At 41.9% G+C, this 21,591-nt stretch overlaps 1 protein-coding gene across 6 annotated transcripts in view; it reads right to left on the reverse strand.

Moving 5' to 3' along the window:
* LOC147026259 (extracellular sulfatase Sulf-1-like) overlaps window positions 1-21,591 on the reverse strand; it is a 111,312-nt gene that overhangs the window by 23,554 nt on the left and 66,167 nt on the right. For 3 of the 6 annotated variants that reach the window (XM_085881506.1, XM_085881507.1, XM_085881509.1), the window contains 3 exons: window positions 17,303-17,445; window positions 15,057-15,199; window positions 11,780-11,922 (listed from right to left, as the gene is read on the reverse strand). In XM_085881506.1, coding sequence (XP_085737632.1) covers window positions 11,780-11,922; window positions 15,057-15,199; window positions 17,303-17,445 — 429 coding nt within the window. Of the gene's footprint in view, window positions 1-11,779; window positions 11,923-15,056; window positions 15,200-17,288; window positions 17,446-21,591 lie in introns of those variants that run through there. The other 3 variants (XR_015058256.1, XR_015058257.1, XR_015058258.1) reach the window with 3 other exon arrangements.

Below are 21,591 nucleotides of genomic sequence, written 5' to 3' on the forward strand. Positions count from 1 at the left end.
AGAGAATATGTGTGCTTCATCCGGGCTGCGATGCTTTGAGTTAGCCATTTTTCTTTTTCTATTGTTATTTTTGACCATTTAGCCGCCAACAACGCAAACAGCCACTACCTTTACCTTCACAACTCCATCCCACAAACATTGCTTCACCACCATTCCCAAACGACGCCCGCCAACCACCAAACCACCACAGCAAACCCCCCACCACCTTCGCCGATCTCCTTCTACAACCATCGACCACACCACCAGTCAACACCAAACGTCGTGCTGTCCAGGGCCCGTTCGGTAATTGATGCCGAACGCGTCGAGCCGCGAGTACGAATGCGTTCCTCTCACGGAGAAATTTGGATCAGGAAGGCTTCACGCCCCCTTTGTCTCCATCCAATGGGCCAGCATCGGGCGGTATGGCCCCGCCTCCAAGCGCGATGAACATGGATTCTTTTCGAGAGGAATTCGGATCAGAAAAGGCTCATGCCCCTTTTTGCCACACCAATGGCTGAACAGAGGGAGGCGTGGCCCCGCCTACAATCGCGTTTTGATCCTGAAATTTGCATATAGGCTCCTCCTGCGGCCTATAAAGACGCGGGCACAAGGCGACTCGCGCGGTTGAGTTGCAGGCGGCTGGTCGGGGCGAGTGAAGAGTTCGAGTTCGAGTCGAGTGAATATGGCGGTCGGCATCAAGGTTGCGGTGTGGGGGTCGCTCGTCTCGTTGCGGGGTCCAAGTTAGCCAGCCATTCCACTTTCCCTGAGCATCAGCAATTCCCCCCCGGGTAAGACGCGGGTAAGACCTTCTCGGTCTCGTGGACCTGGCCCCTCGTCCAGGTTCCACGCACTTTTGGTCCACGGACCTGTCTGCCTCCTTGCCTGTGAGGGTGGCTTTCTTTCCTTTGCTTTTTGGAATGAGTGATGTGGCGCCGAGTCCCGACAAGTAGAACTGTATAAGTGTAGTAAATAATTGCCCCTTTTATTCGGTCGTATTGCATTTGCTTTTGTTGCATTTTGTCTCGACTGTAATATACGTGCCTTCCATGTTTCCGTAATAAATGTGCATTGCTTGTTAAACTGTTTCGCGCTTTGCTTCGTCTCCTTCCTTTTATTGAATCTCCACCTTGCATCACGTAAGGGATTGATAGTGGGTTTAAAACGCCCGGAAAATAATCTGAACCGTCGAGGTCGATGATAACTCCGCTCAGTTATCTCTGTAGCACGGAACGAGCCGCTTAAGCGGTTCGTGTCCGGAGTCGACCTGTGGCGTGGTACAACTCCTCGGTACGCTACTCGCGCGGGTACTTAGGTAAATCGACCATTCGGCGATCGTACCCTATTTCGCACGGGTAGAATGCGGACTGAGTTGTGGTGAGGTTAAACCCCCACCCGTGACAGGCTCCGGGCTGTAGTTCCCGGAGGGTCACGACTGAATTGTCCGTCCGGTGGGTGACGTGTCGCGATTCGAGTTACGTGGCTGATCGCACGCCGCCGGGCGCGAATTCGTAACAATATATATATATATATATATATATATATATATATATATATATATATATATATATATATATATATATATATATATATATATATTTCTAAAATTATAAATACATATAAATAAATGTATAAATATATATAAAATAATATATGTATAATGTATAAAAATGTATTATATCTATATATTACTAAAACTCATCTTGTTTCTATGTATGTATGTATGTATGTATGTATGTATGTTCCCGAAATACAGCCAAAACGGTACACGATAGTGCAAAAACTTTCGGCCAACCTTACTCAACACTAGTCTGCGGTGTGCAGTATCAAGTTTTGTTAAAATCGGGCAAAGAAAAAATGATTTAAAAATCAATTACCGATTCAGTCAACTACTCTTCGGGAGAATTGATCAATGCAAACAACCTCAGTGGTATAGTTCGCTGGAGCTATCTTTTGTTTTGTTTTATTAATGAATTTTTTTTTATCAACCGCTGTCACAATAGGTACCCAACGGGTTCATGGGTCGTCTTGTATGTATATGTATATATATATATATATATATATATATATATATATATATATATATATATATATATATATATATATATATATATATATATATATATATATATATATATACATATACATATATTTCTAAAATTATAAATATATATATATAGCCTGGTGTAGGCGCAGTGGTTAGGGCAGCAGCTTGGGATCCAAAAGGTCCTGAGTTCAAGCCCCGTTGGGCCACTGAATTAATACACCAGGGGGTTGACTCAGCCTGTCATCATTCCGAGGTCGGCGAAATGAGTACCAGTGTACTGGGCCGGTGTATACCCCAGTTAAAATAGGTGTACCATATCCCTGTGTGTCGTAAGAGGCGACCAGGGTTGCGTCAGGAAGGGCATCCGGCGTAAAACATGTGCCAAATAACTATGCGGATCATACGGATGATCCGCTGTGGTGACCCCTAATGGGAGCAGCCGAAAGAAGAAGACGACGACGACGACGACGACGACGACGACGACGACGACGACGACGACGACGACGACGACGAAGAAGAAGAAGAAGAAGAAGAAGAAGAAGAAGAAGAAGAAGAAGAAGAAGAAGAAGAAGAAGAAGAAGAAGAAGAAGAAGAAGAAGAAGAAGAAGAAGAAGAAGAAGAAGAAGAAGAAGAAGAAGAAGAAGAAGAAGAAGAAGAAGAAGAAGAAGAAGAAGAAGAAGAAGAAGAAGAAATAATATATATATGTTACGATATCTCAAGTTATGGAGAAATTCGGAAGAAACTTGGTGGATGAGTTGGTTAAGTGACCAGTACAAGCCGATTCGACTTTAGTTCAGTTCCGACACCAGATCCAGCTGATCAGTGGGATACAAAACGTATAGTAATCAGCCTGACGGAGGTATGCACTCTACCGAGTGCACTTGTAATTGTGTTTGCATCACAGATTGTTAAAATGAAGTTTATTTACAATGAGGAGTGTTCATTTTATTTTTTCAGGGAACTGTATTTGCAGGCCAATAACCCAGACAACATAGTTTTCTAACTGTTGTAAAGGTCGCCATTTGAAAGCTTTTTCACACTTCCTCTGGCCTTTATCCTTACAGCAATGAGCAAAACTATGTGTGGCGGAGAGCTCTGTTCATCAAGATCATCTCCTCCAATGTTGATAATCCAGCCCAGGCAGTTTTGAGCTGGCTAGATATTGTGGACAAATAAATGGTTAAAATTTGACCTTCCTCGGCTTTTCGTATGCCCTACATATTGTGCTTTCACATTAACTTCAATCTCATTCTTCGCTCCAGGTATTCAGGACAGCTGTTCACCACCATCTCAGATCATCCCCCATCCAAAACCATGATATTCTATACCCCTGTTAAATCCCCCACCCCGAAGCCAATCTCCTTCCAAGTTTTCAGTTTTTCCTTCCTACTAGTTTGCTTCTGCATCCATGTTGTCCACTCCCAGCATCCTCTACCGTCATTCTTTTTTCCTTTTGTTCTATTGCATCTGATCCATCCGGTGCAGTAGAGAGAGGGGAAACACCAACAGCAGAGGTGAAGGACAAATTGAAGGAGATTGAACAAACAATGGTGTGGTGAAGAAAGACAGACAAGAAAGGATGTCTGGCTTGGTGGACAGGATAAAAACAGGACACTCTAAGGAATGAAAAACTGGAAATTTGGAAGGAGGGAGATGGGTGTGGATGGATGAGGGTAGAAAAGATCATGGTTTTGGATTAGGGATGATCTGAGATGGTGGTGAACAGATGTAATGAAGACATGGAGGGAAGAATGAGATTGAAAAAGGAAATCTGGCACATATTTTCAAGCTATTCAGCCAGACCAATGCAATTATGTAATTTTCAGAAAATATAAAAATTTTGACCTATAGTCCAAGAGCATTAGGTCAAAATAGGCCCTAACCTGGACATTTTTGGTAACAAGCTGATTTTTTCAGGATAGGTCCAGGAATGTGTGTGAAATAACATACTAAAAGTCCTCATAAATCCTCTTGAGCATTTTCCGCAATCCAAGATGGCGTCCAAAATGGCCGCCTCTTCTGTTTTTCTCATAACTTTGCAAGCAGGTTTCCCCAAAACACACTTTAAATGTCTACATATATGTTTTGAAGTATGAGAAACTCATTAGAATACATCTTAAGAGATGCTGAAGCACGCAAGTACCAATAAGACCTCTTGAGTTCTTCCAAAAGTCCAGGCAGAAGCAGACGCCGACACCCTGATTGTCTCCACAGCACTAGCACTGGCAGAGTCAGAACATGTGCCAGTTGCTGTCGTTGGTATGGACACAGACTTACTGGTAATGCTAGTTGCTCGGGCAACCTCTTCCACAGATGTGTACATGCTATGCCGCAGTAATCCTGTCACGGTCTTCAACATTCATGAGATTCAGCATGCCATAGGGGACACAAGAAATCACTTGATGTTTCTGCATGCTGTGACAGGATGTGACACGGTCTCTGCGATCTATCGTCAGGGCAAGCATAAAGCTTTCAACATGGTGCACAAGAAGCGGGACTACGACTTGCTGGATACCTTCACAAACAGTGGAAGCACCCATGACGAGGTGGAAAAAGCTGGGGAAGGCTTCATTCTTAAGCTTTATGGAGCCAGCAGTTTTGAATCTCTTGATGACTACCGTCACATCGCATACAAACAGGCAATCGGTCGCAGTTCCCCGAGTTCATCCTTTCAGCTAGAAAGTCTACCTCCAACTAGTGCTGCAGCAAAGCAACATTCATATCGCGCCTATCTTACCGTCCAGGAATGGATGGGTAACTCCTTATCTCCAACAGAATGGGGCTGGCAATTTCAGGACAGGACTCTTACCCCGGTAGAAACAGACATTGCTGTTGCACCCGACACTTTGCTGAACATGGTGGCATGTGGGTGTAAACCAGATGGTTGCAGAAGCATGACATCTAGCTGCAAGAAACTTGGGCTCTTTTGTACCTCAATGTGCAGTAAATGCAGTGGTCTCAATTGCAACAATACAGCACCAACTCTTATAGATGCCGACGATGATATTACCCCAACTTCAGAGGACATCAACATTGAAGATACAGCATCCGACGATGAAGACAATGACTGATGCAACTAGGTGTGTGCATGCGTAAGGTAAAGATTCATCTGAAACTTTTGAGGTTTGAATCTCTAGCATGATCTTGTTTTGAATGTCTTTGCCTCTTGAAACAGGCTAAAACAGCAGTGTGTTGATAAGTGGCGGACATTTTGAACACCATTTGAATTTCAGAAAGAACTTCAGCGGTTTTATTGTTTCCTTTGTACTTCAAAGTATCTGAATGAGTTCCTTATTTCTCAAGACATAATATATTTAGAGATTTAAAGTGCATATTGAGGTAACTTAGTCACAGGGTCATGAGAAAAACAGGAAATTGCAACCATCTTTGGCGCCATTTTGGATTTTGGGACTAGTTCAAGTAGTTTTATTGGTATAGATATGGGTGTTTCAAATCTGCGAATAAGAATTTATCTAGATTCCTTGACTCCCATAACATACATAAAGACATTTTAGTGTGCTTTATTGGGTTACTTAGTTGCAGAGTTATGAGAAAACAACAACAGGGAAAGGGGCATTTCGGGCGCCATTTTGAATTTCAGGATGAGCTCAAGTGTTTTTATTGGTAAATGCGTGTTTTTGAAAAATTCCCAATAAGTATATGATTCATTTCATTGAGTCGCAAAACATATATTAAAACATTTAAAGTGCGTGTTGAAGTACCTTGGTGTAAAACCAGAAACGGCAGCAATTTCAGACGCCATTTTGGATTTCTGAAAGAGCTTAAGCGGTTTTATTCGTTTTTGTGTGTTTCAAAATCTTCCGATATGTATTGTATTGAGTTCCTTATACTTCAAAACATATGTGTAGACATTTAAAATGTGTTATAGGTAAACCTACTTGCAAAGTTATGAGAAAAACAGGAAATGGTGGCCATTTTGGACGCCATCTTGGATTGCGGAAAACGCTCAAGGAGGATTCATGAGGACTTTTAGTATGTTATTTCACACACATTCCTGGACCTTTCCTGAAAAAATCAGCTTGTTACCAAAAATGTCCAGGTTAAACCCTAATGCTCTTGGACTACAATGAGACATAAGAGAGATCAGTAGTTTGAAAAATTATGGATCTTGAGCTCTTCCACAAGCCTTGACTTTGTACAGTACACACAAAAAAACTGATATAAACAGTGGCACAGCCGGGTTTTTGCGACAAATTATGGAGGATTTTCAAATTATGGATCTCCTTTATGTCTCATATTTTCTGAAAACTATGTAATTGCAGGTCTGGCTGAATAGCTTCGAAGTATGTGCACTCGCCTTTGGCCCAGCTAGCCGAGGTTAGAATATCGACCCTACTATAGACAGCCACCTTGGTGTTCCGCATGCAGCAGGATGAATTAACGTGTACCCGTCTATCGGATGGACATTCAGCCTGAGGACCCATTTGTCAGCACTGGTCGGTGAACAATTTAAAATCGCATGGTGTTGTTTTTGAAGAGGAGGTGAGTTATCACTGGCAAACTGAACAAATTGCAAATTTTGGCCCTTTATCCCAAAGACAAGGGAATGGTGACCCAGTCTTTGTACTTAGCCTTATCTAGCAAGCATGGGGCACGATGGATCGATGGATATTACATTGCCTACTTTTTTCTGTTTATCATAATAAAACTATCCTGTTTAGTTTTGTTACACAAGAGCTATGCCATTCATATACATGTCCATGGATGGGTCTGTGTTGGCATCACACACACACACACACACACACACACACACACACACACACACACACACACACACACACACACACACACACTTTCCTGAGCAAGGGTTATACTCGGTGGTTTGCCATTGCTTCTACAGCAGTGACTAAGGCAGGAATTTGTAATTTGTTCAGGGTGCCGGAGATAGCTTGCCCACTCTTCGTGAAGGACACCATGGGATCTTTAATGTCCATCAACAGATGCTAGCAGACAGGATGTGCAGTTTAACGTCCATCTGAAGGACGGCACACACACACACACACACACACATTTATGAATCACCCTGCCTGTAAAACGCCAGGTATGCAGGTTATAGCTGGGTCGGAATTCAAACCCAGGCACGATAGCAACAAAGAGAGTGCACGTACCTAGAGGCCATCCTGCCAGCCCTATAACAGCTATTAAAGAAGCCAATGACACATCTTGTTCTCCCTTTATGCTTCGGTTTTTCTGTGCTCTTGCAGACAAAAGTCTTGCAGACAAAGTAATTGATGGGATCGTGCACACAGATGCATGAGAAAAAGATCAACCAAACCATACTTGTTCACTTTGCTTTGCTGGAATAAATATAAAGGGAATGCCAGCCTTTGAAAGCTAGTTTACTGAGGAATGTTTAAGGGTGAAGCTCAAATAAGCAAGACAAATGTTCATATACATACACCAGCATTCTGCAGGGAATGAATGCTTCGATTTCGAAGGGAACCAAAGCAACGCTCTCAATAAGGAGCACCAAACTTTGCTTTGGTCGCCCTGCCACCTTCTGGGGAATGTCATACAATAGGAAGACTTTTTTTGGATACAGGCGACTCCACAGCTGCTTTCGTTAGAATGTATACAAGATGGTTAAATATATGTAAGCGATTGTGTTTGTCTGGACGAGATGGGCAAACACTTCCAAACGTTCCATTGTTGATGCTTCTCTCCACGCCAAGAGAGCTGAAAGCCTTTCAGACGTTCCAAGCGAAAGTGGAATATATAGTGCATGGAGTTCTCACGTCAGCACGCGATGTCGTGCCACACGAGGATGAGATCATCCATGATTTGTGCACTTGCTGATTGAGTTTCCTCCATCTGCAGTCTTAGCATAGAATCTTATTCATTCAAATGCAGAAAGACAAAAAAAAAGAAAAGAAGATTGGAGTTCAGTGTTAATTTAAACCGTCCTACTTGAAGAGCTCAAATCGAAGTCCCTACATTGGAGAAGTTCACTATGTCATTGAAAAAGGTTACTTTACTGTCGTTATAGTCTGAGCAAGTACAACCGTCACTTCGATGATAGGAGGGTGAGCGAGGAGGGGTGGGGAGAGTGAGGAAGTGGTGAGAGAAGGGAAGCTAAGAAGTGGGGGAGAGCGAGGAAGAGGGGGGAAAGTGTGAGGGGATGGGAGGGGAAGGCAGCGTGTGGGGAGGAGAAGGCAGCGTGTGGGGAGGAGAAGGCAGCGTGTGGGGAGGAGAAGGCAGCGTGTGGGGAGGAGAAGGCAGCGTGTGGGGAGGAGAAGGCAGCGTGTGGGGAGGAGAAGGCAGCGTGTGGGGAGGAGAAGGCAGCGTGTGGGGAGGAGAAGGCAGCGTGTGGGGAGGAGAAGGCAGCGTGTGGGGAGGAGAAGGCAGCGTGTGGGGAGGAGAAGGCAGCGTGTGGGAAGAGGAAGGCAGAGTGTGGGAACAGGAAGGGAGAGTGTGGGAAGAGGAAGGCAGCGTGTGGGGAGGGGAAGGCAGCGTATGGGGAGAGGAAGGCAGCGTGTGGGGAGGGAAAGGCAGCGTGAGGGCAGAGGAAAGCAGCGTGAGGGGAGGGGAAGGCAGCGTGAGGGGAGGGGAAGGCAGTGTGAGGGGAGGGGAAGGCCGCGTGTGGGGAGGGGAAGGGAAATGCAGTGTACCAGGGCGTTACTCAGGCGATGAAATGCACCCAAACAGCAACCTTTACTTTTTAACCGCCATGTCATATAACTATACAAAACCAGCAGTAGCATTTAAAAATTAAAACCCATGCTATCTACCTGGCATTGGTCTGCCTGCATACATGCCCCAACCCATGAACATTCCTCCAACATTCTAGCGGTCCATATTAACCATGCAGGTGCACCGGCAATATACTCATCCTTTCACTCACACACATGCATAGATTTCCCCACACTCGCACTGCACGGTGGCACGTCCCTCATGACCACTGCCACAGCAAGTTCACTCCCCACATGACTTCGGCACTGCAGATCGTCTGCTCCACACGTGCAGAAGTGCATGATTCGTGAGACGGTCGCATAACCTCCTCCACAGCACCACACAACACAGGCCCAGATGAGAGTTTGAGTTTGGACCATGTGCTTGTGAAATCCACACACCACACACACGTAACCAAACATGCAGGTACAAAAACACCCCACGGAGAGTCATTTGTACCCATTTGTACCACATCCGTGTGTTTTTTTTTCTATTTTTTTTCCGATTTTAGCAACTGCCAACTATTAATATATTGCAGCAACTATTAGAATATTTATATTATCATTTTGTAATGAAAGCAGATCACACAAAATGGTGAAAAAGAAAACTGTGTTCGTAATTTCCAAAAAATAAAGGATTAATGTGGACTGTATCACCATGGATTGCAAAAGCAGGTTATAGAGCACAGCGTTGCACTCAATGAAGTTCCACTTTCTGAACATTCCTTAAGTTTTTCTTCCCTAAATATAACTGTCCGAACAGTAAAAAAAAAAAATTAAAAAATTAAGCATAATGGTTGACTTAAATAAATACACTTGGTTATGAAAAAAAAATCGCTAATTTGTTGAAATTTTTAGCTTTCACTCCAGAATTGACACTTATTTAGTCCATGAGATCTGATTCTCAATTCAGATATCATAATTTGATTAATATCCTTACTAAATTTAGCACAAAAATAATGGTCTGCGTGGGTGACAAAGGAAGGCAAAACAAATAAAAGAAATACCACTAACTGTTTAATATACCTCAAATGGTAGTTGATCCACCGTGAATAAAAGAATTGACGTTTCAGGCTTTACCCCACATCAGGACAAGGAAATATAGGGTCTCTGTAAATCAACACGTGATCTCTCTTTCCTTGTTCGGACATAGGAAAAGGCCCAAAACGTCAACTCCTCTTTTATTCACAGCAGATCAACTACCATTTGAGGTATATTAAACAGTTAGTGGTATTTGTTTCATTTTTGTCCCTTAATATTTTGGTTAAATACTTGAATTAGACCGTGAGAGGAGATAGTGTCGCCAAATCAAGGCATGTTTGAATACGCTGAAGAAAATTTTGAATTAAGATCCCAGCAAGCTGACAGAGGGCTGACCAAGGATGATGCAATGATAAAGGAAGATAAATGAGGCCGTTAATCATCTTCAAAAGGGATGTTTAAATTAACCCAAACACCCAATTTTCACTCATGCACTACTTTGGAGTTCCCGAGTACGCACGCAAAGTTTCAGGCTGCTAGGTTTCATGGTTTTACAGTTATGAAGGAGACACATTGAAACACACACACACACACACACATTTTCTTTCAGGTAATAATGGAGAGGTTCAAGTGCTAGCAAGTTTTGCTTTGACTTTATAAATGGCTCTAAAAACGGAGGGTCAGCAAAAACTCTACACAGTTCAGAATAAGCAATGAATCCCATTGTTTATGCCATAATTACATGTTGACTATAAAACAAAAGAGCCAATTTTGAAGACAGATTGTTGTGCTTTGTGATGCAGGATAGCTTAGATGTACAGTGTCGAGAGAAAGTCTACACCCCGATTCAAATTTTTCACCTTTTGCTGCCTTATAGCCTGGAATAAAATTTCATAAAATCAGACTTTTTCCACCTTTGTGGAAATTTAGCACAAAAATAGCAGTCTGCGTGGATGGCAAAGGAAGGCAAAAACAAATAAAACAAATACCACAATCCTCTTAAAATACCTCAAATGGTAGTTGATCCACCCTGAATAAAAGAGAAGTTTACGTATTAACCAACCAAGTATTAACGGTATTAACTCAAGTATAAGAACACTTATCCACCTTCTTAATCCGTGCACCAACCCATGCACATTCCTCCAACCTGCTTGCAATATACTCAATCCTTTCACTCACACACATGCATAGATTTCCCCACACTCGCACTGCACGGTGGCACGTCCCGCATGACCACTGCCACAGCAAGTTCGCTGCCCACGTGACTTCAGCACTGCATTCATGTTTATCAACCTTATTAATTTTTCTTATAATAATTATTAATTTATTACTAATTATTTATTTTAAATAATTTTATTAATGCTTAAGAAATGTTTATTAATCAAGTATAAGAAGTGAACCAAGTATTAACTCAAGGAGGTGAACACTTATCCAACCAAGATATTATACTTTTGTGTTTTTAATTTTCTGAAATTTGTAGAATTGGTTTTTCACTTGGAAGTTGTGGGTTACGATGTGTAAATAAAGCTGGAAAAAGTCTGATTTAATGCAATTTAATTCCAGGCTATAAGGCAGCAAAAGGTGAAAAATTTGAAAGGGGGTGTAGACTTTCTGGAGGCACTGGATGTGCACTCACCTTTGAGCTATCCTGTATTTGAATCTCGATCGAGCTATGAACTGTCATACTATGAGTGTAACGTCCCTCTGAAGGATGTTAAGCCACAGGACCTGTTTTCCAGCATTAAAGATCTCACAGGTAACTTGCAAGGAGTAGGCGAGTTATCACAGATACCCTGGCCAAATACCAAATCCCTGCCACCTCGTTGAACATCAGACATGGCCATCCAGTTCGTGAAAGACTTTGGCCAAATAATGTTCCCTGGCCGACCCCACAAGGTGGGAATAATTGGTACCATTAAAGAAGTACTGTAGTAGCAGTAGTAGTAGCTTGCTGTCCTTTGCTGGAATTTTTAATACAAGAGCATTTCAATGTATTTGTGCCTTCTGCATTCCAAGGGTGAATTCACGTTCCTTGGTAATTCAAAATCCAGACGATTAACATAAGACAAATTCACACTCCAAGTACCTGCTTCGAGATTTCCACGTACGAGGCTGGTGTCTCCAAGAGGAGTCACATTCTCTCTGGCCCCGACACCGTCTCAGCTGAGCCAGTTGAAACAAAAGCTCATTCAGGGCAGCCCGGCTGAGTGTTGCAGCCACATTTTGCAACTGCATTGAGAAACAATGGATTTTTAAAACAAATAAATCCTCAATTTTTACTCAGTTTTTCTTCTATAGTTTTGATTTATCATTTGAGGTTTTCAACAACTGGTCATACGGAAGAAACCACCATTGTTGATTTACAGGGTTCATAGAACACCTTACCCCACGCAGTCTTGAGAAAAGGACATAGGAAGGGGTCTTTTTAACTCTTACTTTGTGTTTCAGCACAATCTATATCAACTTTATCCATGAATTTTGAATAACAGGCGCGATTGCAACCACATGAAGCCAATGGGTCAAACTTAACAGTCCAGAGCTGAACACTGCCACCTTTTCTCAGAGAAACTGAGAATGTTGGAATGATCTTTGAGAAAAAGATGCACCAAACAAACATCTTTTGGAAAAAGTTAGCTCTATCGTTGCATCGCGAGGCCCAATTTTGTCTGAATGTCACCGTTGTCTGAATGTCTGAGCGCACAGCAAATCTGTCGTTTGAATCTGTCATTGCATCGAGCGTCCAGAGGGCGCAGTAAATTTGATTGGTTGAGACGGCATAAAGTTTTGCCTAGGTACTGCTAAACTGAAGGTTTTGGAAGTGCCAACAAGGCTCGGGTTCTTCAGCATTCAAATATATAATTAACTTGAAATAAAATAAAACTTTTAAAGGCAGTAGAAAAAAAACAAACAACAAAAAAACATTGGATCATAAGTTTACCACCATTGATGCACCATCTTTTACACCACCCTATCTAACACATTAAAATCAGTTATTACTTCTTCTGCACACCTGTCAACTCTCACGTTTTTGCCGTGAGACACGACTTTCTATTGAAAGTCACGTTCTCACTATAAATTCTCACACTTTTCTTTTTTAATTTCTCGGCACCAAAAAATATTTCCAACATTATTGCATTGCGACTGGTTTAACTGATGTTATAGCCTTGAATACCGACTTCAATCCCATTCCTTCGTGTAGTTCCGCACTTCCTAGATGAGACAGAATATGATCGGTCAATTATCGACGACCATCCTGATCCAATGAAATGTCTTGTTATTGGGGGTTCATTTTTGCACAAAATCGCCGCAAAATACTGGGAAATACTATCAATATGCTGAAATAATACATCTTAATTACAAGGATGATGAGTATTCTCATTCCTGCAAAGCATTTGATCTGTTGAAGAAAATAAAATGTCTTGTTTGTTCATGTTGTTGGTTCATACAGTGGACTAAACCAACAACATGACATAAAAACCTGTCTCCGGACTGAAGAAAAAAAAAGCATATGGATGAATTTGGCACTAGAATGCAGGAAATTGCATCCAAGACACACCAGAGAGAAAACATTTTCTGGGGGAGCATGACCGCAAACCCCCCTCGATTTTTCGGGTGCTTCGCGCCCTCAATTCTCGATCGCTTCGCGACCTCGCTAGACACATTTTACATTCTCACGCTTTTTAATAATTTGGGGTTGACAGGTCTGCTTCTGCCACCGAAGCTAGATGAAGGTATTGTTTTCACCCCTCTCTGTTGGGTGGTCGCTAGACTACCCTTAGTCTCAGGTTTTCCGTCTGTCTGTATGTCTGTCTGTTTGTATGTATGTATGTAATGGACAGCTCTAGAGGCCAGAGGAGTCAATTGATTTTGATGAAACTTGACTGGTAGGTTCATACCAGGATGTAGTTGTATGCTTTTGAGCACCATTGCTATGGACACCACTGTTGCTTTGCAACATGACTTTGAAATTTTAGAAAAAAATCCGAATTTTTTTTTCCCAAAATCAAAAATTGGCTTCCGTGCTTTTATGCACGCTATAATCAATCTTTGTCAAAAAATTTCAGCCCGATCCGTCAAAAACTATGACTATTATGCAATTATATTACTATATGCTTTCACCCCAAAGTTCGCGTTGGGATTCCCTAACGTAGGGTTAGGGAATCGAACACAAATGATGAATGGACAGTTGCTCGTCATGTTCCTATATGGAACAACGAACGGCAAAAATGCCATCTGAAGTGTTCATTTATCTACATATTTCAAATTCGCCTTAGTCTAGCGACCACCCATGTCACCTACCGGCTTGTCTGTCCAATTGTCTGCCTGTGAGATGGATAACTCAAAAAGTTGTGGACGGATTCGGAAGAAAGTTGGAAGACAGGTTTGTTGTGTGACAAGGAAGAATTGATTCAATTTGGTGAAGATCCGAATCTGAATACTAGAATTAAAAAAAAAATTGTCATTATTCACCATGAAGAGATGGGGGCAAAAATTATATATAGCCTGATATTTCAAAAAGTTGTTGGCAAGTTATGACAAAACTAGGTGGATACGAGTTGGTTACGTGACGAGAACAAGCAAATTTGATTTTAGTTCAGGTTTGGATCCAGATCTAGCCTATCATTGTGATACAATTTAAGGTAAACTGTTCATCCTGGCAGAGGTGTGTGCTCGACCGAGTGCTGTTCTAGTTCGTACTTGTTTGAGTCCTTTATGACATCCTTAAAAACAGTGTTTCTTGTATGGAATGATTTTCAATTTTTTTTGACTGCCAGACAGGCAGACAGACTGAAACTATTGCTGTGCTCCTGTGCGCTCGAGATGAAACTCCGTACAATTTGCCAAATTAAAACTGCAGGTTCATATTCTAATTCGTGATCTATAGTGCTTAAATATAAAATTCAATTGAAATTAAGTAGTTCCTCGATCATAGAAAGGGACCTACACGCAGAATAAATCAATTGCTTAATCTGGCTTTGCAAAAATATTATCATGGTATCTCTTGTGTAAGGTGTAAATTACAATTTCACACTTTACAGAAACCCACATGAAGGTGGAAAAATAGCCTCTGATGAACTTCTGGGATAAATGACATACATTCATGAACATTTACACATAGCATCGCCACACAATATGCTATCAGGGCATTCAAAAAGTCATCGGAACGAGACACTCACAATAGTCCAAGATAAGCCGACATTTCATTTGAGATTTTCAATTTTACAAGTATTATGATTAGTAAGAAAATATGTTCTAAGTAATCAAAACAATTCTATAGATTTAAAAATAAAATGTTGCTGTTTCTTGGACCAGAGAGTTAGTATCTCGTTGCTGGAATTTTTGAATGCCTCCTCGTACATCACCTGGTATGGGTCAGAATTCATGTCGAAGTACTCGATGAATCCAGTGATGAATTTGCAGAAGAGGATGTTGTGGGTCTCATTTATCGTTCTCAGGCACCAGTAGGTGTTGTTTACGGAGGTCGTGCAGGCACAGAAGTTGCCATCTGCGATTATAAATGTGACAGTTTATTTCAATTCACATTTTATAGTTGGGACTCAGAATTAATAATTTCAATATTACTTTTTAGCATGATTATAACTTCTGACAAGCCAGAGGCGACGATGGTTCACGGGCATTATTGAATAATGCCACGATAGGTACAATTGAGTTAGTGGAAGCTTTTGAGGAAGCCCAACCGTAAAAACCTATCTCTTCCATCAAAATTGACCAAATCGAATCGGATTTTTTATATGTTGTACTTATGGACATTACGCACAGCTTCTAGGAAATAAAATTACGAGAAAAAAAAATCGAGAAAAAAATAATAAATAAAAAGTCTGAAGACGACGATGGTTCACGAACGGTATTTGACGATGTAGATCGTTTCAGAAGTCAAGGATGAGACAATGTGATAATGTTTGACCAAGTTATAAAAATGATCAACATGATGTGGTACGAGTGACAGGTTATTAGCTGCAAAATCTCGAAAACCCAGTTTTGTTCAACAACTTTCAAAATTTGACCTTTGCATAACCTTTAAAGGTCACAAAACAATGTTGTGGACATTAAAATAAGGAAACAAGATATGTGCTATAGCTTATTGGAGTTAGTTCATCGAAGAAGGTCGAAAACCCGGTTCGATTCCCACAACTTTGAAAATTTGACCTTTGTGAACTTTAAAAGTCAAAGGTCAAGGATTATGCCCTTTGGTGCAAAACTTTCTCTGGAACATTCCAGGAACAATATAACGTCATATAGACTATATGGCATTTCGCACTCCTCGGATTATCCATACTTTGATGAAATCAGCGTAAAAACAAACTTGAAGGGGGCGCCACGGGCAAGGTGTTTGAGATGGAGCAAAATGGTTTCAAGACTTAAGGTGGGGAATGACCTCAAGAGTATGCATAAAAAATATTGTCATCCTAGCTCTCAAAGTTTGGGCAGTCGTATGATTTTCATGTCAAAATTCGCAATTTTCTAAGTTCGTGACCTTGTGACCTTCACCTTGGGATGAAAATGAAAAAAATCGAGCTCTGTGGGGCTATGCAGGTGCCATTGGGCTAACCAAATACCGAAACCCCTGTCAGATTCGACAAACCCTCTAGGAGAAGATGCAAATTGAAGATGCAAAACACGTTTTTTGGGCGTGGCTCCGCCCATAATGGGCGCACCATGCCCATTCTCAGGAAAACAAAACTTGATCATGATATAAACCTCCCACCAAAATTTGATCAGGATCAGATCAAAACCCACGGAGCTATGTTCGGGACAGACAGACAGACAGACACACCAATAACGAATATCTTCTTCTTCTTTCGGCTGCTCCCGTTAGGGGTCACCACACTGGATCATCCGTATAATCTGCATAGTGATTTGACTTAGTGTTTATACCGGATGCCCTTCGTGACGCAGCACCAATAACGAATATAGTGGTCACTTATTTTTTCGTGAAACAATAAAAAGTTCAAGTGGGCGTGTTTCCGCCCACAAGGGGCGTGGGACGTCCCTCATACAAAAAGACACAACTACACCATGATATCTAGCTTGCGTCCAAGTTTCATCAAGATCGCATCAAACGTCATGGAGCTATGCTCTGGAGAGAGTCACAAACAGACAGACAGACAGACACACAGACAATAGTGGTCACTGCTGGTGCCCACGAACCAATTTCAGAAGGTACTTATGCAAATGCAGAGACCAAACTTGTATGAAGTACAGTTGTTATGTCAGAATGCAAGGAAGAAACTTATTTTGTGACACTGCCACATGTATGGGGGCACTTAATTATATTTTCCGGTGTAAGTGCGTAATGTCTCTCCCTCAGTTGAAAGAGTTGCCAATGACCAGGAAAAATCATTTTGCGTTGTGATATCAGATGTGTTCACGTATGAGGTAAACTAACCGGAGTGTTCCTGACATTGATGAAAAACATACTTATTGAAAAAATTTGAGTGGTTTCACTATTCCAGCAAGGCACAGACTGCTCACAACACACTGAGTCAGCAGACAACTGTAATAAATAAATTAATAAATAAACAAACAAACAAACAAGTGTGCAAAGAATTTCGAAGCAAACAAATGCTGCATACGAGAAGGAACGCACGGGTCCAGTAGGGTGGAGTGCGCCAATGGTCATTGTCATGCGAGAAGCAGATAACCCCACGAGACCTGCATGGCGAATCCTTCTTCGATTTGCGTCCCCTTCGCTCTTTCCGATGATGCCTTCGCCTCCCCTTCCTGTAAACACTTGATGAGCCAAAAACGGCGTGTTAAAGATAATGAGAACATATAGGGCCAATTTTAAAAATGACACTGAGACACAAATTACCGCTTAAAGACTTCAGGTTGGCCTGCATGCGTCTCCAACAGAACATCTGGATCTGAACCTGGGATTAAATCCCATGTGTCCGAGTCAAGATCTTGTTTTGAAAAAAAATAAAAGGAAGGAAATAAGAGATACCTTTTTTTCCTATCAGGATAGGAAAAACAGAGGTTAAATAGGTTAAAAGGGTAATTAACTTAAAGTGGGGCAGTAGGGCAACAAGTGGGAATGAACAAATAGGAAAAAGAGACACAGACAGACAGACAGACAGACAGTCAGACAGTCAGAGAGGAGGAAACATGAATCTGTAAGTAAGAGGGATGGGTTAGTAATGCTTTGTGGGTAATAAAGATTGCATGCAAAGATAGAAAATGACATAAGATGGTCGTGCACCATTTAGCTTGGATCCCTGGAAGGAAAAGCGTGATTGAACAGCCTCACAAAAGGTGGGAGAAAGACGTGAGGTCTGCAATTAGCCGAGATTGGGAGAGTTTAACCAGCTCTCTGTAATGGCAATTCACTCATGCTATTTTCAGTATTGTGAAAATGTTTGGGTTACTTCACTGATATTCATACTTTCGGCTAAATTCATCAAATTATCAGCGATAACAGTCATATGTGTTGGTTATTGTAAATTGACAGCTTTTATAAATGGTGATGAAACAAACTGCTTCAGTAAAAAACAAAAATTGTCATTATATAGCCCGTCCCCCATACAGTGAAGACAGGGTTTTGCAACATCTTCAATGTGTCTATCCTGGACGTTACTTCTATTTTTTACCATTTGATATTTTGTCATCAAATTTCATAATGAGATTATGGAGAAAACAAATTAAGAATTTGGTCAAAAGAACAGAAGAAAAAAAAGAAGACAACGAAGAAGTAAAATAAGAAAAAGACAAAGAAAAAGAAGACAAAGAAAAAGGACAAGGGGAAGGGGGAGGAGGAGAAGGAGGAGGAGAAGAAGGGGGAGAGCAAGAAGGAGAAGAAGGGGGTTGAGAGGAGGAGAAGAGGAAGGAGAAGGAGAATGAGGAGAAGAAGAAATGAGAAGGAGGAGAATGATGAGAAGGAGAAAGAGAAGTCCAAATTCAAAGTGGGTAGTTTTGCATTTTCAGATGCTTTCTTGTTTGTAACTTTTATTGTGCTTTCTTGTAATTCACATGAACGTAACTGGTGTTGATTAGTTCAACAATGTATTATTAGTACTGCACAAAAATCCCCAAACTGTTTCCTGTATATTATATTTGTGAAAAATAAATATTTGCAGCAGGAAAAGTAGATAAGTTTAAATTGGAATTAGAGAGGTACCTGGAAGTTTTGGAGATAGAGGGGTATGGGGATGTTGATCGGACTTTTAGGAAGTTTGAGCAATGATAGGTGATTGTGTGCATGTGTATGGAGTGCTGTTGGTGGGGGTCTTGTCAAGGGGGGTTGTGTGGTTGATATTGTGTGTTCTTAACTAAGCCCAAGCCCCCTCCCCTGAGGGGAAGAAAAGAAAAAAAAAAACACAAAAACTACAAAAAACAAACAAACAAAAAAAAATATTTCATTAATTAAAAACTTTTTTTGTATTTTCTTCCTTGGATCTTGTGTGGATGGATTAGTGTGGTATTCGCACAGGCATGATGGGCTGAATGGCTTCCACCTGTGTTGGATTTCCTTGTTAAGTGGATATTACTAGCACATGATAATATAACATTGTTGCGCGCATGATTCATAGTGGGTTAAAACTGTTTCGTTAAGTTCAGTTATCTCCTTAATATTTGTTTAGAATAAGCATAACCTAATTAATTGTGAGTTTAGACATGCGTCGCTATAACGTGCACATCGATATTTGTTTTCCTTGTCCTTCTGTTGTTCGACCCCCACATCTAAATACTGCACAGGTGTGTGTGTGTGTGTGTGTGTGTGTGTGTGTGTGTGTGTGTGTGTGTGTGTGTGTGTGTGTGTGTGTGTGTGTGTGTGTGTGTGTGTGTGTGTGTGTGTGTGTGTGTGTGTGTGTGTGTGTGAACCGTGAGAAGGATTGACACACTTGAAGAAAAGCCATTGTAAATGCCCGGTTGTGCTGAGAAAAATGCCACAAGGAGCCATCCAACAAAGCCAGAAGGTTTTGCTCTGATGAGAGAAGTCTAGCTATTGTTTTGCCAATGGTCCAAGCCAAGTTTCACTTCCTCTTTGTCCACCAACTCTTGCCTTACAATGGTAATGAACTGCTGGCCAGTTGAGAAACGCCACGAAGACCTGCTGTGTTCACCTCTGTTTTTCAGGTCACGAAGGGATTTTCCCCGCAAAGCGACCCTGTCCAGAATTCCTGCATGGCTTTGCCTCTGGGTTTGAAAGTGACTTCTCAACATTGCTTTGTATATGTCACGTGATTGGATGAGTCCAAAGAGAAGAGGAGTTAAGAAATCTGCCATTCGCTGGTTTCTTTTGAGGGCACATAATAAATAGTTCGGTAAAGGTTAACAAGTTTGATTATTGATCCATAAGTATTCGTTATTGAGATTGTTCATTATCTCGGTCACCAAAGGTGGAAGAGATTATTATGTTTTCTCCCTTGTCTGTCTGCGAGCAGGATATCTCAAAAAGTTGGGAATGGATTCGGACGAAATTTGGTGTCGAGGTTGGGCATGTGACAAGGACAAACTAATTATATTTTGGTGAAGATTTACAGGTATTGGAAAAAAAAAATGAAAACACCTGGGGAAATGAAGGACACCAAGTATAATGAAAGCAATGGCTTCCACACAAGTGTGGCCCATGTGTTAATTGAGCAAATAACATCCCAGCATGCTTCGGGTCATTTACTAAAGTGCTGCACAGTCCTGGTTGCCTACGATTATGGCTAACATATCTGCAAAAGGTGAGCTCAGTGACTTTGAAAGAGGGGTAATTGTTGTGGCACGTTTGGCAGGAGTTTCAGTGACGAAGACAGCTCAACTTGCTGACATTTCACCAGCAACGATGTCCAAGGTGATGTCAGAATGGAACTCCGAAGGAAAGACATCAGCAAAGGGCAAGAGTGGGTGGAAGTTCATACTCCAGGATCGTGATATCCTCACATTGATTTGAAGTGCAAGGCAAAGCAGGCGAGCAATTGACTAAATTTCAACCTGGGAGACAAGCAGCCAGTTTCATCAAAAACAGTCCGCCGAGAACTCCATAGAGTGGGATACCATAGTCGGGTTGCAGTCGACAAATCCCTCATCACATATGGCAATGCACATTTGCGAGTCTGGTGGTGAAAAGAGCAGTGGACTACCAAGCAGTGTAGAAATGTGACATGATCAGATGAATCAGTCTGGGCAGGAGCATTTAAAACCCATGCTATCTACCTGGCAAAGGCCTGCCTGCCTGCATGCATGCATGTATGTATGTATGTATGTATACCCGCACATGCAGCGACCGTTGCACCCATCCTGTCAGCTCACTCTGAATCTGATTCGTACATGCTACCTGAGGGGAAGCAGTTCTAAATTCAAAACTAAACAATCAGTCCTTAACAGTCCCTTTTACAGAGGGGGAGGGGTGGGAAAGCAGGGGTAGGGCGAATGACCAAGGGAGAGAGAGGGAGAGGGGAGGGGCAGCGAGAGGGGTCAGAAAGAGGGGTCAGAGAGAGGGAAGGGGAGAGGAGGGAGGGGGAGACAGAGGGGAGGAGAGAGTGTGGAGAGGGGGAGAGGAAAGGGAGGGGTGATTCCAGCAGATGTAATGTCCAGTTTAATGCCCATCTAAGGGACAATGCACACACATTAATGAATTACCCTACCTGGTGGTGGTCGTATGGCAGCTTAGCTATCATTTCTTGAAGCGCGACTGTGTCGCTGATACAGTGCCCCTCTACCAGTACACACACTGGAACTGGTACTCATTTCGCCGACCTCGGAGGCATGACAGGCTGAGTCAACCCCCTGGTGTATTAATTCACTGGCTGACGGGGCATGAACTCAGGACCCTAGGATCCCAAGCCGCCACCCTAACCACTGAGCCAACACCAGGCTTTACCCTGCCTGTGAAACACCGGGTTGACAGTTTATGGCTGAGTCAGGATTCAAACCCAGACTGGATAGCTT

Source organism: Eptatretus burgeri, chromosome 5 (genome assembly GCF_056783735.1).
Source record: "Eptatretus burgeri isolate ZD-2024b chromosome 5, Ebu_testis_v1, whole genome shotgun sequence".
In the NCBI taxonomy this organism is placed as follows: Eukaryota; Metazoa; Chordata; class Myxini; order Myxiniformes; family Myxinidae; genus Eptatretus; species Eptatretus burgeri.